This window comes from Sander lucioperca, chromosome 23 (assembly GCF_008315115.2).
Source record: "Sander lucioperca isolate FBNREF2018 chromosome 23, SLUC_FBN_1.2, whole genome shotgun sequence".
Lineage (NCBI taxonomy): Eukaryota > Metazoa > Chordata > Actinopteri > Perciformes > Percidae > Sander > Sander lucioperca.
Window position 1 is genome coordinate 5,684,639 of NC_050195.1, and position 15,000 is coordinate 5,699,638.

The following is a 15,000-nucleotide window of genomic DNA, read 5'->3' on the forward strand; positions in this document are numbered from 1 at the left end:
CCTGCACTGGCTCGCACCTCACACACCCACACACGCCTGTCGCAGAGAGGCGACGGATTGTTTTAATTTATTTTCATTTATTTTCTACTTTAGTAGATTCTGCAGGATGTCACAGCACACATAATAATAATAATAATAATAATAATAATTTGTTGACATTCAAAGACATAACATTAACACAACTTGGTGCGGAAATATCACGACAAACCAGAAAAACAGAAACGTATCACGAGTTACAGATCCAAACCTATTGCCTTACCTAGGGGACTAATGCTGCGTTCCAGACACAATTTGTAGCCCGTAAGTTACAACTTCAAGTCACAACTCACGACTTGGTAGCGTTCCAGGCAAAGTCACGACAAACCCTTCTATCTAGCGGCTACCTAACGTTGACGTTAGCTAGCGCTAGCTGATACTAGTGATTTCTAGTTGACAACATATTTTGGGCTTTATTTAATTAACATAACCTGTAGTAGTACACAATCATATGTGTATTGTTTTGATTACAATGTGCAGAATTACTTTACGTTGCCTATTTATGTCTATTTATTTCTATTTCTCACCGTTAATCGACTCCTTTCCTCTTGTATTGTTTTCGTCCTGTGCGATGCAGAACTGGAGGAGGCCCATAAGAAATGCCACCCGTGCTGGTACGTCTTCGCCCACCGTTACCTGGTGTGGGAGTGCTCCCCCTTCTGGCTGAAGGTGAAGGAGCTGGTGAAGATTATGGTGATGGACCCCTTCCTCGACCTGGCCATCACCGTTTGCATCGTCCTCAACACGCTCTTCATGGCCATGGAGCACTACCCCATGACGGACGAGTTCAACGGCATGCTGAGCATCGGAAACCTGGTAGGATGGAAGGAAGAATGGATGGATGGAGGGAGGGGTGGGTTGACGGATGGATGGAGGGAGGGAGGGAGGGAGTGAGGGAGGGATGGATGGATGGGTGGGGTGGTTTGCATGGATGGATGGAGGGAGGGATAGATGGGTGTATAGGTGATGGATGAATGGATGGGTGGGTGGGTGGTTCGGATAGAGGGAGGGAGGGATGGATGGGTGGGTGGATGGAGGGAGGGAGGGAGGGAGGGATGGGTGGGTGGGTGGATGGAGGGAGGGAAGGAGGGAGGGATGGATGGATGGATGGGTGGATGGATAGATGGGTGGATGGATGGATGAATGAATGAATGGATGGATGGGTGGATGGGTGGGTGGTTGGGGCCGACCTGCTTGGTTCTTTCGGGGAATGGTTGTAAAGATTTACAAAGAATATGTTTAGGTCATTTCCTCTCTAACTGGGACGTTTTGGGACTGATTGGTGGGATTGCTGTGGACGAAGTACACACGGCGATACATAAATGAGGTTTAACCATGTATCAGCTAATTTAAATAGCTCACATTACTGTATTGTGTCAACAGTTAACTTAATGTAATATTATATGAGGTGTTTTCTTCTGCGGGGTGCAAATGTTCCACCAAAACAAGTTCCTTCCTGAGACTATTTAACAGAGCCACCGTCGCTGCATCTGGAGCTTAGCGCCGCCCGAGACAACTGTGATTGGTTTAAAGAAATGCAAACAACCCAGAGTGTTTTTTTTTCATCTGAGGTGTGGCCAGACTTTACTCCACAGCGCTATGGAGATATGTCTGGCAATGTGAGACTATTTCCCCCCCCAATCACATATGTCTAGGAACATGGATATTGACATGCCAATTCGAAATAATATATGACATGTTTATGTAAGTCTGCAAATAAAAGGGAGTTAAAATCAAGCAAAAACAGTCCAGGGTTCAAAAGGTAACCGTAACAACTGCAGACTCTGGACAAACAGTTGTCAGTTAACATTAATTTTCAAATCAAGTCCTGGGCCTTTGACTTGAAGCCCCACAGCACCCTGTTTTAAAGCAGAAACAAAGACATTTCATCTGCACTACGCTGCCTTCATTCAAAGATATATTCATGATTTATATTACAGCATGAGGTTTATTAGTTTGACAGAATTGGATTTCATGTTCTGATGAATCTAAGTCTCCTGAAAATCTTAGAAACTTTTCTTTTAAAGGTCCTATGACATGCTGCTTTTTATAAAGGCCTTAGTGGTCCCCTAATACTGTATCTGAAGTCTCTTTTATATAGACCTTAGTGGTCCCCTAATACTGTACCTGAAGTCTCTTTTATATAGACCTTAGTGGTCCTCTAATACTGTATCTGAAGTCTCTTTTATATAGGCCTTAGTGGTCCCCTAATACTGTATCTGAAGTCTCTTTTATATAGACCTTAGTGGTCCTCTAATACTGTATCTGAAGTCTATTTCCTGAAATTCAGCCTTGGTGCAGAATTACAGCCACTAGAGCCAGTCCCACAATGATCTTTCCTTAGGATGTACCATTTCTGTGTCTGTAGCTTTAAATGCTATTGAGGAGGAGAGAGGGGGGGGGCAAGGTGGAGGGGGGGGTGTGGTCTTGACCAACTGCCACTTTGCTCGTTTGAAAGCCATGATGTCTCTCTCTCTCTCTCTCTCTCATGGGCTGGCCAAATTCTCTGGGCGGGCAAAGCAGAGAAAGGGGAGGTAACCTTTCCCCTTATGACATCATAAAGGGAAGATTCCAGATCGGTCCATCTGAGCTTTCATTTTCTCAAAGGCAGAGCAGGATACCCAGGGCTCGGTTTACACCTATCACCATTTCTAGCCACTGGGGGACCATAGGCAGGCTGGGGGAACTCATATTAATGTTAAAAAACCTCATAAAGTGAAATCCTCATGCCATGGGACCTTTTAAGAGCCGAGTGTAGAGCATGAACCTCTTTACTACGAGCATGTTTGTGCAATTAACAAACTTGAGGCGAGTTCAGGAGGCGGTTAGATTTTGTGACAAAGAACGAGACCTCGGACCTGTGAAACCGCCTCAAACCCTTTTGTCCAATTATTAAAACCTTGGAATTCAGAGAGGAAAAATAAACACCGAATTCATCTCTCTCCCGGAAAAAGAAAAGTGTGTGTGTGAAAAGCTAGGCGAGTTTCAGTATTCAAGCTGACAGAAACGGGTCGGGTGGCTTTAAACCACCGTGACTAACTCCAGTGTTTGAGCCCCGCAGGTCTGCCGACGGTCTGACAGGATCTGATAGGTTGATGCAATATGGTAATTGGTTCACCTGAGGTGTGAAAGGCCCGCAGCCAAAATCCCCATGTTGATCACACCTGCACACACACACACACACACACACACACACACACACACCTACACACACACACACACACACACACCTGCACACACACACACACACACACACACACACACACACCTACACACACACACACACACACACACACACACACACACCCGCACACACACACACACACACACACCTGCACACACACACACACACACACACACCTGCACACACACACACACACACACACACACAAACACACACACACACACCTGCACACACAGACAGACAGACAGACACAGACACACACACACACACACACACACACACACACACACACACACACACACACAGACACTTGTGCCTGTCCAGCGATGTCAGGTTACCTTAGCTCAGGCTTGCCAGCAGCTCTTTGGGGCAGAGAATGGTAATACCGTGTTATAAGTAGAAACAGTAGCTGTGGGTTGGCCTGCAGCGGCGGTGTTCAATCACTGGTTCTGGGCCTAAAGGTGGGCCTCTGTGAGAGCGCTACCTGGATCGTACCAAAATGTTCTTTTTTTTCCCCGTCTTCCCTGGCATCGTTTCAAGAATATTTGCGTCCAAACGGATCCATTTGTGAATGACTCAACACGCTACTTCATATTCCAGGCCTATAGGTGGCGCTGTTTCTGCACGCTGTATATATATATATATATATATATATATATATATATATATATATATATATATATATATATTAGGGCTGTCAAAATAACGCGTTAATTTCGATTAATTAATTTGAGAAAAAGTAACGCGTTAAAAAAAATAACGCAGATTAATCCATTCCATATTGACGTTTGACCCGGAGCCGTTCTAGCCACCATTGGACTGTAAAATGAAGGAGGGAGACGAGAATGTGCTGCCTGGATCATTAACTGGAACATTTACTTGTAAAAATCTTCTTCCTGCCAACCCTGGCTACCGAAATCTGGAGCCACTGATATGTCTGCTCTTCTCTCTGATGCTCTGAAGACGATACAGGAAATACAAACACCGCTGCATGTGACGCTAGTTAACACTATACTCAACAGCAGCTAACGTTAGCCTACTGCTAGCTAGTTAACACTATACTTGACAGCAGCTAACGTTAGCCTACCGCTAGCTAGTTAACACTATACTCGACAGCAGCTAACGTTATCCTACCGCTAGCTAGTTAACACTATACTTGACAGCAGCTAACGTTAGCCTACCGCTAGCTAGTTAACACTATACTCAACAGCAGCTAACGTTAGTCTACCGCTAGCTAGTTAACACTATACTCGACAGCAGCTAACGTTAGCCTACCACTAGCTAGTTAACACTATTCTCGACAGCAGCTAACGTTAGCCTACTGCTAGCTAGTAGCTGGATTAAACACGGTTACAATGCTGACAGCTAACGCTGAACGGTGTAAAATTTGACTGTGTTTTACTGTAGAGGATTCAACAGCGGGATGTAACAATCTGCAGCTGCTGAGCTGCAGTCGGAAAAACACAGACGGTGCGTTCAGTGAAACTGGTAAACTACAGCTTCGTGGTGCATTTGAAGTTATTGTAAATGTCCTTGGTGGTTGTTTTTGTCATTCAACAGCAATTTACTAGTGAAATAAGTTACTGTTATTGTTATACATTATTATTAAATCATTTAATTTTGACCATATGGCCTTAGCAATAAACAAGCCGTTCTTTAATGTCACCAACTGTTGTTTAGTACCCTTTGTTTTCTTTTCTTTTTTTCTTTTCTTAAAAAGTATCGGTTCAGGCACCGTTAATTATGTATGTGATTAATTTTGATTAATTAATCACAAAGTCTGTAATTAATTAGATTAATTTTTTTAATCGATCGACAGCCCTTATATATATATATATATATATATATATATATATATATATATATATATATATATATATATATATATATTAGGGCTGTCAAACGATTCATTTTTTAAAATCGCGATTAATCGCTGAAGGTCTATAGTTAATAGCGATTAATCGCATATTTTATCACATGATTAAAATTCTATTATTTTGCATTTCAGAACAGTTTTTAAGTCCATATTAACAATGGAAAGTCATTCTTACCAGTGTATCTTGATTGGGAATCAAATGAATGCAAAGAAAGTTACTTTATGAACTTGATTTTAAGATTTGTAATTATTTATTTACTGTAAACAAAAGAAAGATGTGTGAATCTGTCATTATTGCAAAATTCTTCCAAGTACCTAACTAAAAAACTAAAAATCCCTATCCTTACCAGAGTCAATATAGTGTTTAGTAACTCCTAAATAGGGCTGTCAAACCATTAATTTATTTTAATTTCTCTGAATTTCTGCGATTAATGCGATTAAAAAAAATAAATCGCATCGCGGCGGCCCTTAATCGCATCGAGATTAACGCGTTAATGCTGACAGCCCTAATATATATATATATATATATATATATATATATATATATATATATATATATATATATATATATATATATATATATATATATATATATATGTGTGTATATATATATATGTGTGTACATTTTGCCCTAGTTACCCTAATAGGCTCTTCTCCCGCACAAGCATGGAGTCCGCCATTGTTGTTGTTATGAGACGTCGTCGCGGGATAAGAGGTCGAAGGCTAGAGGTCGAGGGGTGTGGCGATGACATCATCGATACGCAAGTATGCGGCTTCGCCATCCAAACGATGACGCAAGGGCGGCGTTTTCGAATTCTTTCACCCTGGGACCAGGTTTCAAAAAAGTGCATCTTCAGGCAGTGCGTTTACAGTATTCGTTTGGACGATCGGCCGAAATGATGCAAAACATATGGGTTTACACCAAAAAGCGTTTCCTTGTGTATGGCCCATAAGCCTCCTGGGAGGGGGAAACGCCAGAGCAGGGGGAATGAAAGGGGGAAACGCCAGAGCAGGGGGAATGAGAGGGGGAAACGCCAGAGCAGGGTGAATGAGAGGGGGAAACGCCAGAGCAGGGTGAATGAGAGGGGGAAACGCCAGAGCAGGGGGAATGAGAGGGGGAAACGCCAGAGCAGGGGGAATGAGAGGGGAAAACGCAAGAGCAGGGTGAATGAGAGGGGGAAACACCAGAGCAGGGGGAATGAGTTGGGTTAGGTCGGTTTAGTTTGTTTGTTTCACAAAATGTAAAAATCTAATTACATTGAAGAAACACAAAAACATATGTGAGGGAGTGGTAGATGTAAAAACCACAACCAAAGTACATACACTAGAAATCAGAATCGAATTGTCAAATTTAAATAGTAAAATATAACATTCAAGATAAATAAACACGATGAGGTGGCACTATATACATACCGTTATTGCACTTCCAGTTTTTGGGCTTCACTGCACAGTTACTAGTCTTCATAGAGAAAGGAGGTGGAGAGGAGAGGAAGCTTTGTGCTTCTGACTGCCTGGGGGAAAAAGCTATTTTTCAGTCTGTTGGTTCTGGATCTAAATGTCCTGTTTCTGAGGGCAGGGGGCAGGTGATGTCCAGGGTGAGTGGGGTCCTTTATGATACAGCTGGCTTTCTTTTGGAGTCGGCCAGTGTGTATGTCACTGAGGGGGGGACACACGATGGCACGCTCTGCTGCACTAAGGTAGACCTACAAAACTGAAAATGCATTTGAAGTGTTAAGCGTGTTTTACACTGGACGCATCCAACATCAAAATGACGTAATATCCTCCCGAAGTCGCGCACAGCTCTTTTTTTTTTCAGCGGCGTGCGACAAAGCGGAAACGGGAGGCCTGAACAAGTTCGCCGACAACCGGATGCCAGGACTCTCAGAGTGACTGCAGGTCTCTCTTGTAAACTTACTGGGTTAAGATGAGTTCTTTTATGGTGAATGAAAGGCTTGATCTGACGAAGTAGGTCATCCAATCAAATCGAAGCATTGACGGCAACGCTGCAGCCAGTTCTGCCGTTGTTTACCTTTTTGTTCTTCTTCTAATCCGTAGAAAGAGCAACGTCGGTAATCGTTGCTCATTAGCGCCACCTCTGTTCAGGAGAAGACTGCAACTAGTGTCCCGAGCACCAGCGCGGGTATAAATAGTCACGGCGATCCCATGACGTCACATTTGCACGCACCAGCTGGGCTGCATCTAGTCTATAAGACCCATTACTTCTATTCTGCACTAGGCGCGTCTGTGCTGCCTTCCGGCTACACACTGCCTGTTGCGTTTCTGCTGCGTGGATTTTTCAATGTCTTTACACAGCTGTAATCAAATCAGTATATATGTATGTTTAACATGAAGTATACTACTGCTTGAGTGCAGTAAATCAACGCAAAGACAAAGTCGGCAGTATTGACGGCAAAATAGGCTACAGAATATTTTGTTCGTAATGACAGGTGCAATATTTGAAAATTGATTTTTTTTTTTATTACATTTATATCTGCATTTATGTCAAAACCTACAGACTTTCAAACATCAACATGTCAGGGGGAATGAGAGGGGGAAACGCCAGAGCAGGGGGAATGAGAGGGGGGATGAGAGGGGAAAACGCCAGAGCAGGGGGAATGAGAGGGGGAAACACCAGAGCAGGAGGAATGAAAGGGGAAACACCAGAGCAGGGGGAATGAGAGGGGGAAACGCCAGAGCAGGGGGAATGAGAGGGGGAAACGCCAGAGCAGGGGGAATGAGAGGGGGAAACGCCAGAGCAGGGGGAATGAGAGGGGGAAACACCAGAGCAGAGGGAATGAGAGGGGGAAACGCCAGAGCAGGGGGAATGAGAGCGGGAAACGCCAGAGCAGGGGGAATGAGAGGGGCAAACGCCAGAGCATGAGGAATGAAAGGGGAAACGCCAGAGCAGGGGGATGAGAGGGGAAAACATGTCATTTATTAATATGTATTTGTATCAAAATGACTTAAACGCTTCCAACACGCTTGCGTGTCGCGTGAAAAATAGGCGTTGGTTCTGTTTCTAGCATGCACGTGTTTTCCACGCCTGAGATAAAAACGCAGGCAGTGTGTAGCCGGCCTTAGGCCTTCTGCACACTGCCTGCGTGGCGTGAGCGTGGCGTTTCTGTTGCGTGTCAGTTGCGTGGCGGCTGCGTGGCGTTTGCTATGTAATAATGATCTGTACATACACAGCGAATTCTGTTTGGACGAGCGAAAGAAAGAACCACAACACCACATAATTAAAAAAACATTTCAGTGAGCACTAGAGGCAGCGTTAAATGGACGTAGGAAAATTGTTTAAGACCTATAGACAGTCCTTCCAGAAAAATGTGGAGTTTTTTTATGATTGTTGCGGGCAAAAATCCTTGATTATGCGGCACGTTGTCTTAAAAAATGCGATGGAATATGCGGGATATTTATGCAATTTTATGCGATGAAATTGCGGGAACTTGCAAAAATTGCGGTTTCATCATGGCTTCCTCGTGGGGTTTGAAGCTTTTTGATGATGTTCACGTCGCGTAATTACGTCACTTCATAACACTCCCATGGCAACAGGGGAAAATGACTGCTGTTGTGTGAAGTAAACGCAACATTTTTCAACTTTCTGCTAAGATATATGTGACTTTTTGCAACAAAAATGCGGGGAATATGAAATCATGCAAGCCCTGCATATTTTGCGCGGAAATCGGCAATTTATGCGGCGAAAGTGCGGCGTATTTAAAAAAATGCGGCCCCCCGCATAAATATGCGGACTTTGGCTGATTATGCATTGAATTATGCGATCGCATAATCACGTTTTTCTGGAGGGACTGTATAGAACACAATACTTCAGCGAATTTAAGACTTTTTAAGGCCTAAAAGTTTGATGGGGCTGATGTAGCTGTATACTTCTGTGGCGTGAACAGTCCAAACTTCTCCCTCGGTTCACTTTGGAGCAGTTCAGGTCTCAGATCGTGGCTGAGTCGAGTCAAAGGGATCCGATTGGAGGCTGAAGTTGCTGACTTCTTTACGGGATAATTCCTCTAATCCTCATGTGTTTACATAGCATTTAGCTGGCCTTTCTGAGTGTGTGTGTGTGTGTGTGTGTGTGTGTGTGTGTGTGTGTATATGTGTTCTTGTTTAACTATATTAGTGGGGTCCAAAAACCAGGAGTCTAGTATACTTGTGGGGTCCGGACAGCTTCGTGGGGCCAAAATGCTGGATCTCACAAGGTTAAAGGTCTGTTTGAGGGTTAAGACTTGGTTTTAGGATTAGGGTTAGAATTAGGTTATGGTTAGGGTGAGGGTAAGGGTTAAGGTTAGGCATTTAGTTGTGATGGTTAAGGTTAGAGTAAGGGGCTAGGGAATGCATTATGTCAATGACGGGTCCCCACAAAGATAGTGAAATAGTGAAACGCACTGTGTGTGTGTGTGTGTGTGTGTGTGTGTGTGTGTGTGTATAAAGGATCATTACCGCGCTGACAAGTCAATGTCCACTAATGCTCCCACTGTTTGTTGTTGTTTGGCGTGTGCTCTTTAGCTCTTCGCCCTGCCGGGCATCACATGTCGATATATTCCATGTGTGTAAAGATCTACAGTGTACATGGCATTTAGTGGAGGCTTTTATCCATAGAGCCGCTCTGTGCATTAAGAGCACAACCTCTCCTCAGTGTACTTAACCTTTAAGGTTTCTAACAGAGGGAGCTAGGGGGTGTGACGGTACACAAACAAGTGCTCGCACATCGTTATCGTGAAACAGGCTCCAAGGACAGAGAAGAATATATCCAGAGCCTTCAGCATCTCACGGAAAATCTCTGCCACACTTGGCGACTTATCAATGTGGAGCTCTGTAACTATCCAGGTGACTTCCTCCAGAAAGATAAGGCTTCTGTGCCTGTGCTCTCCCCAAAAAAAGCCATATCATTCGGCTTCAGGAGTTTCTCAAAGTTTTCTTTGTCACCGGTAAGTAAGCACTTCTCCTCCCCTGCTGACGAAGTCTTAAGCCCCTGACACACCAACCCAACGGCCGACCTTCGGCAGAAAAGGCAGTCGGACTGATCAGTCGGCTCCCCGAGGTCCAAAAAATGCCTCAGAACACACACCGAAGCGACGCAGACTTGAGCGTACGTTCTACCATTGACATATATATAATGGACCAACAGATCCCGTGTCTCTGGACGGAGACCAGTGAAGGATATTAGAAGATCTTTCCCGGTGATGGCTGAGCGTTACTGAGCAGCCTCCAACTGAGCTTGAAGACGTAGATGTGACGTGAGCAACCTGTCTGAAAGTTGGAAGTCTTCTGGTAGCTGTGCCAAGAGAAATCTCAATCATTCCCAATCTAGCAGAGACGGAGAGCGTAGGTATATGTAAGGAGATAACATAGACACAGGCTAATTATTGATCACTAAAATGATAGTTAACATTAGTTTTTACACTTAAACAGCTAATGGAAGTCCAAACTGCCTGAGAGCTTCTCCTGTACTATACGGTAATTCCTCTACTATGAGACAGTAAGTCTCGTGGTTATGACCCAATCGTTAGCCTATTTTTATAAAAACGTCTGCTACGGAGCCATAACGTGAGCTACAAGGTAATGGAGCCTTATATACATTGTTGTGTTTCTTTAGAAATAAACAATGGACAAATAGAGTCTTTAAACTCTTCAGATGTAAAGTTATTCTCTGTCAAAGTGACGTCAAAATGAATGGCAGTCAATGGGATGCTAACGGGAGGTGATGGCTTTGTAGCATCAAAATGGCGCCATAGGAGCTACGCGGTCCGAGGAGAAGCTTACCCCCTTGCGTTCTATGCGTGCGCGAGACGTAATACGTCTCCGTAACAGCGGGGCATAATAAGGGCGGCTCGTTCTGAATACGATCTCGTATTTTACGAAGATAGTTCTCCGAAATGTGTTTCTGAAAACATTTTAAGAGAGAAATAGGCCGTGCAGTTGCTGAATCTGTCTTCATTTCAGATCGACAAAGGTCAGTTTAAAAGATTTTCGTCACATTTCGAGACCCGTTAGTCAGGCTCATCCCGCTCCTCATTTCTGGGTTAGCGCTCCACCAATCAGATGGGTCATTGAGTCCGACTGCCCGCCCTCTGACCCAGCAAGTCAGGTCAGCCCAAATGAAGGCCGACGGCTCCTCCGACGGACGACGGCACGGAACGCACCGACCAGACTCGAGTCACCGACCTCGCCAGACTGTCCGACGGCCGATTATCGGCTCGGAGTGTCAGAGACATTAAATAGTCTATAGTATCATGTTCTAGCTCTTAAATCATTTTTAACAGGTCTTAATTTTCCTTCGTCCATGTAACGCTACCTGTAATGCTCATTGAAATGTATTTTTTAATAATTCTGTGGTGTTGCAGGACTTGAGGACCTTGCAGACTTTAAAAAAAAAAAGCTCTGATAAGAAATATTTCCTACCTCCCGCTCTTGTTCTAGTATGTGAGTGAAAAATGAGCCTTAAAGTCGGCTATAATGAAGTTTCTTTGTAGAGAAAGAGACAGAGAGGACAGTCAGGGGTAAACTCTGCGTGTGTGTGTGTGTGTGTGCGTGTGCGTGTGCGTGTGCGTGTGTGTGTGTGTGTGTGTGTGTGTGTGTGTGTGTGTGTGTGTGTGTGTGTGTGTGATAAAGGTTCTCCCTGTGTGATCTGGCACTGCACAGTGTGAGGTTGTTGCCGGGTATCTCAACACACACAGAGTCCTCTGCTGTAACTGTTGTTATCTAATTTGGTCAGCACTGTGCTGTCCTTGCTCAGGGGAACCGGTGCAGAGTTTGCCAAAAAAAATTAAGGACTTGCAATGCTGTTTTTTTGGGGACATTTTTTGGGTTTTTGGGGGGCACCTGAACAAAGAATGATCCATTTAGGTAAAAAAAAACTCCCAGAATCCAGTGAGCTCCTTCAAATATACTAAGTAGGCTGTTGCGTGCGTGCGTGCGTGCGTGCGTGCGTGCGTGCGTGTGTGTGTGTGTGTGTGTGTGTGTGTGTGTGTGTGTGTGTATATATGTGTGCTTGTTTTACTATATTCGTGGGGTCCAAAAACCGGGAAATACAGTATACTTGTGGGGTCCGGACAGCTTCGTGGGGCCAAAATGCTGGACCCCACAAGGTTAAAGGGCTGTTTGAGGGTTAAGACTTGGTTTTAGGATTAGGGTTAGAATTAGGTTATGGTTAGGGTGAGGGTAAGGGTTAAGGTTAGGCATTTAGTTGTGATGGTTAAGGTTAGGGTAAGGGTTAGGGAATGCATTATGTCAATGACGGTTGCCCACAATGACAGTGAAATAGTGAAATGCACTGTGTGTGTGTGTGTGTGTGTGTGTGTGTGTGTGTGTGTGTGTGTGTGTGTGTGTGTGTGTGTGTGTGTTTGTGTCCTGGTGCTTACTCATTTCATCTGCCTGGTTGTCACAAAAATAATCACGTGTCTCACACAGACAGCGACAGACACACACACACACACACACATACAGGCACAGAAAGTCTGTGTCATCCGCTCTCTGCTGATGTTACTGTTATTAGTGAGTGCTGATGTCAACATCCCCTGTTTGTGTGCCAGCAACACATGTACACACACACACACACACACACACACACACACACACACTGGTCTGAGTAGTTCTTCCCTCAGTCAGTGAATTAGAGACTTTGCCTCGGTGCTGAACAGAGTCTGAACTTGAAAGTCAGTCACACATCGTTGTGTGTCAGAACTGAGCATCCTCAGGCAGACGTGAAATCCAGAAAAAAACAAGAATTAATATTTCCATTTCCAGCACCGTTATGGATCAAGTCCGTCTTTAATTACTTGATGATAAGCCTTCTTGTTTTGTGCTGTTTTGTACTGTGATCCACTGTTTCGGGGATTGGGTTTTCGGTTGCAACACGGTCTCACGGCAGTTCGTGAAATGGTCACGTCATTTCTAATCTATTAATTTGTGTACACGGACGCGTTTATCTCATTTTTGTTTGGTGGTGGTCAGCATGTAATGGGAAGCATCTATTCGGAAAAGAAGAATGGGGAAAGGAAAGGTCACACGCGGGAGACGGCTGCGGGACAACAACGGGACGGTTGTGTTTAGGAGACTGGGTTGGGGTTTTATACACTGTCATATATAAAACGTAGATGCAGTTCAATTTTCAATTTTCTAAGCACAAACGGACCTAAACGTTAAAATATAGGTCGTAATTGCTGCTTGAACAACCTACCGATGTGGCCGTTTTTCTGGTAGGACAGTCTCAAACATGTCCAATGTGTATGTTTCTAATATTCAAAAACGAATACCGTAGATGGGATTTTAAAAAGCCTATCTATCCCATTACGGTGGAGTTTATTTAAGTGACTTTAATGAAGTACTATGGCGTTAGGCGCCGTGTGTCTGTGATGTTTCTCTGTCAGCGGGCTGTTTGAGGCCAGAGGCTGCTGCTGCTATTTGACAGCTGAACTGTGTTTAACTTCATTAATGTCACTCCGGCTGACGTCAACACACTGTTCCACTGATCAGTTACACAACACAACACCACACTACATTTAACTAAAGCAGCGCTGCACTGCTGAAGCTCCAGCGGCAGCACAGGCACAGGCGGGACTCAAACCAGTGACCTCTCTGTGACGCCTTTTTCGTACTTAGTTTATAATTCACACTCGGGCCGAATCGTTTCACAATTTCCCCCTCTTCTTTTTTTAAACCTGTCTGTCTTGAGAGAGAGAGAGAGAGAGAGAGAGAGAGAGAGACTCTCCTGATGTCAGTAATAATAACAGAGTGATTGTTGAGTAGCTAATCAACGCACTACAGAGTTAATGAGCCCAGTAAGAAGATTGTGTGTGTGTGTACTACTTTTTTGTGCACAAAATCACACACACACACACACACACACACACACACATTCACACACTCTCACACACACACACACACACACACACACACACACACAAACACACAGTTTCCTAATTTCATTTTTAACAACAACCACACAAGGCTACTGACGTGTGTGTGTGTGTGTGTGTGTGTGTGTGTGTGTGTGTGTGTGTGTGTGTGTGTGTGTGTGTGTGTGTGTGTGTGTGTGTGTGTGTGTGTGTGTGTGTGCGCGCGTGCGTGCGTGCGTGCGAGAGCCTATTTACAGGTCACTTCAGTTTGTTTTTTTCAACCTGGACCCTATTTTTGCATGTTTTTTTTGGGCTAAGTGACTGATGGGAACAACAGTCTTTCAAATTGGTCCAGTATTAAGCCAGACTGCAGCGGAGAAACAAGCTACAGTGTGACGTTAACCTTAATTTCCGTCCATTTTTGCTACTGACTGGCTCAGATTATCATTCTAAGTGGTTGACAACATTACAGAGAGAGACATTTTTGTTTAAAACAGAAACAGCCCCAAAATTGCTATCTCCAAACCCTCCAGACTCCATTTAAATAAACAGTAATTTTAACGTCGTAAAACACACTTCATTCAAAGTCGACAGAAACAAAATAAAACTACCAAAAGCCATCTTGGTTTATCTTTCCAACCATTGCAACAATCACCACTCTGGTTTGGTTGAAATAGATCCTTAATTCACCCATTTACATGTGGAAATATGCTGGCTCTATACACGCTTAAAGTCCTGATTATTTACATGGAGTCTGGTGGTGTTTGGCGATGGGGATTTCTGGGCTGTATCATGTTAAACAAAAAGGTCTATCTCTGTAGGAATCTTTTCCATAATGTCGTCAGACACTTAGAATAATAATCTGAAGATTTTAGTGCAGCACTTTTAGTGGACGCAAACTGAAGGTGAACATTTGCCCAATAACCTAAATTGCAGCCCGGTTCGCAGCTGACATTAACAGCGTTATGTCTCAATACTGGCCGAATTTCAACGATTAATAAACAAACACATGCACAGGCTGAGAAACAGACAGACACACACACACACACACACACACA

General features: G+C 44.0%; 1 protein-coding gene across 1 annotated transcript in view; it reads left to right on the forward strand.

Annotated features, from left to right (window-relative positions):
- LOC116053736 (sodium channel protein type 3 subunit alpha-like) overlaps window positions 1-15,000 on the forward strand; it is a 206,873-nt gene that overhangs the window by 184,704 nt on the left and 7,169 nt on the right. The window contains exon 16 of the mRNA XM_035998170.1: window positions 614-852. Coding sequence (XP_035854063.1) covers window positions 614-852 — 239 coding nt within the window. The remainder of the gene's footprint in view (window positions 1-613; window positions 853-15,000) is intronic.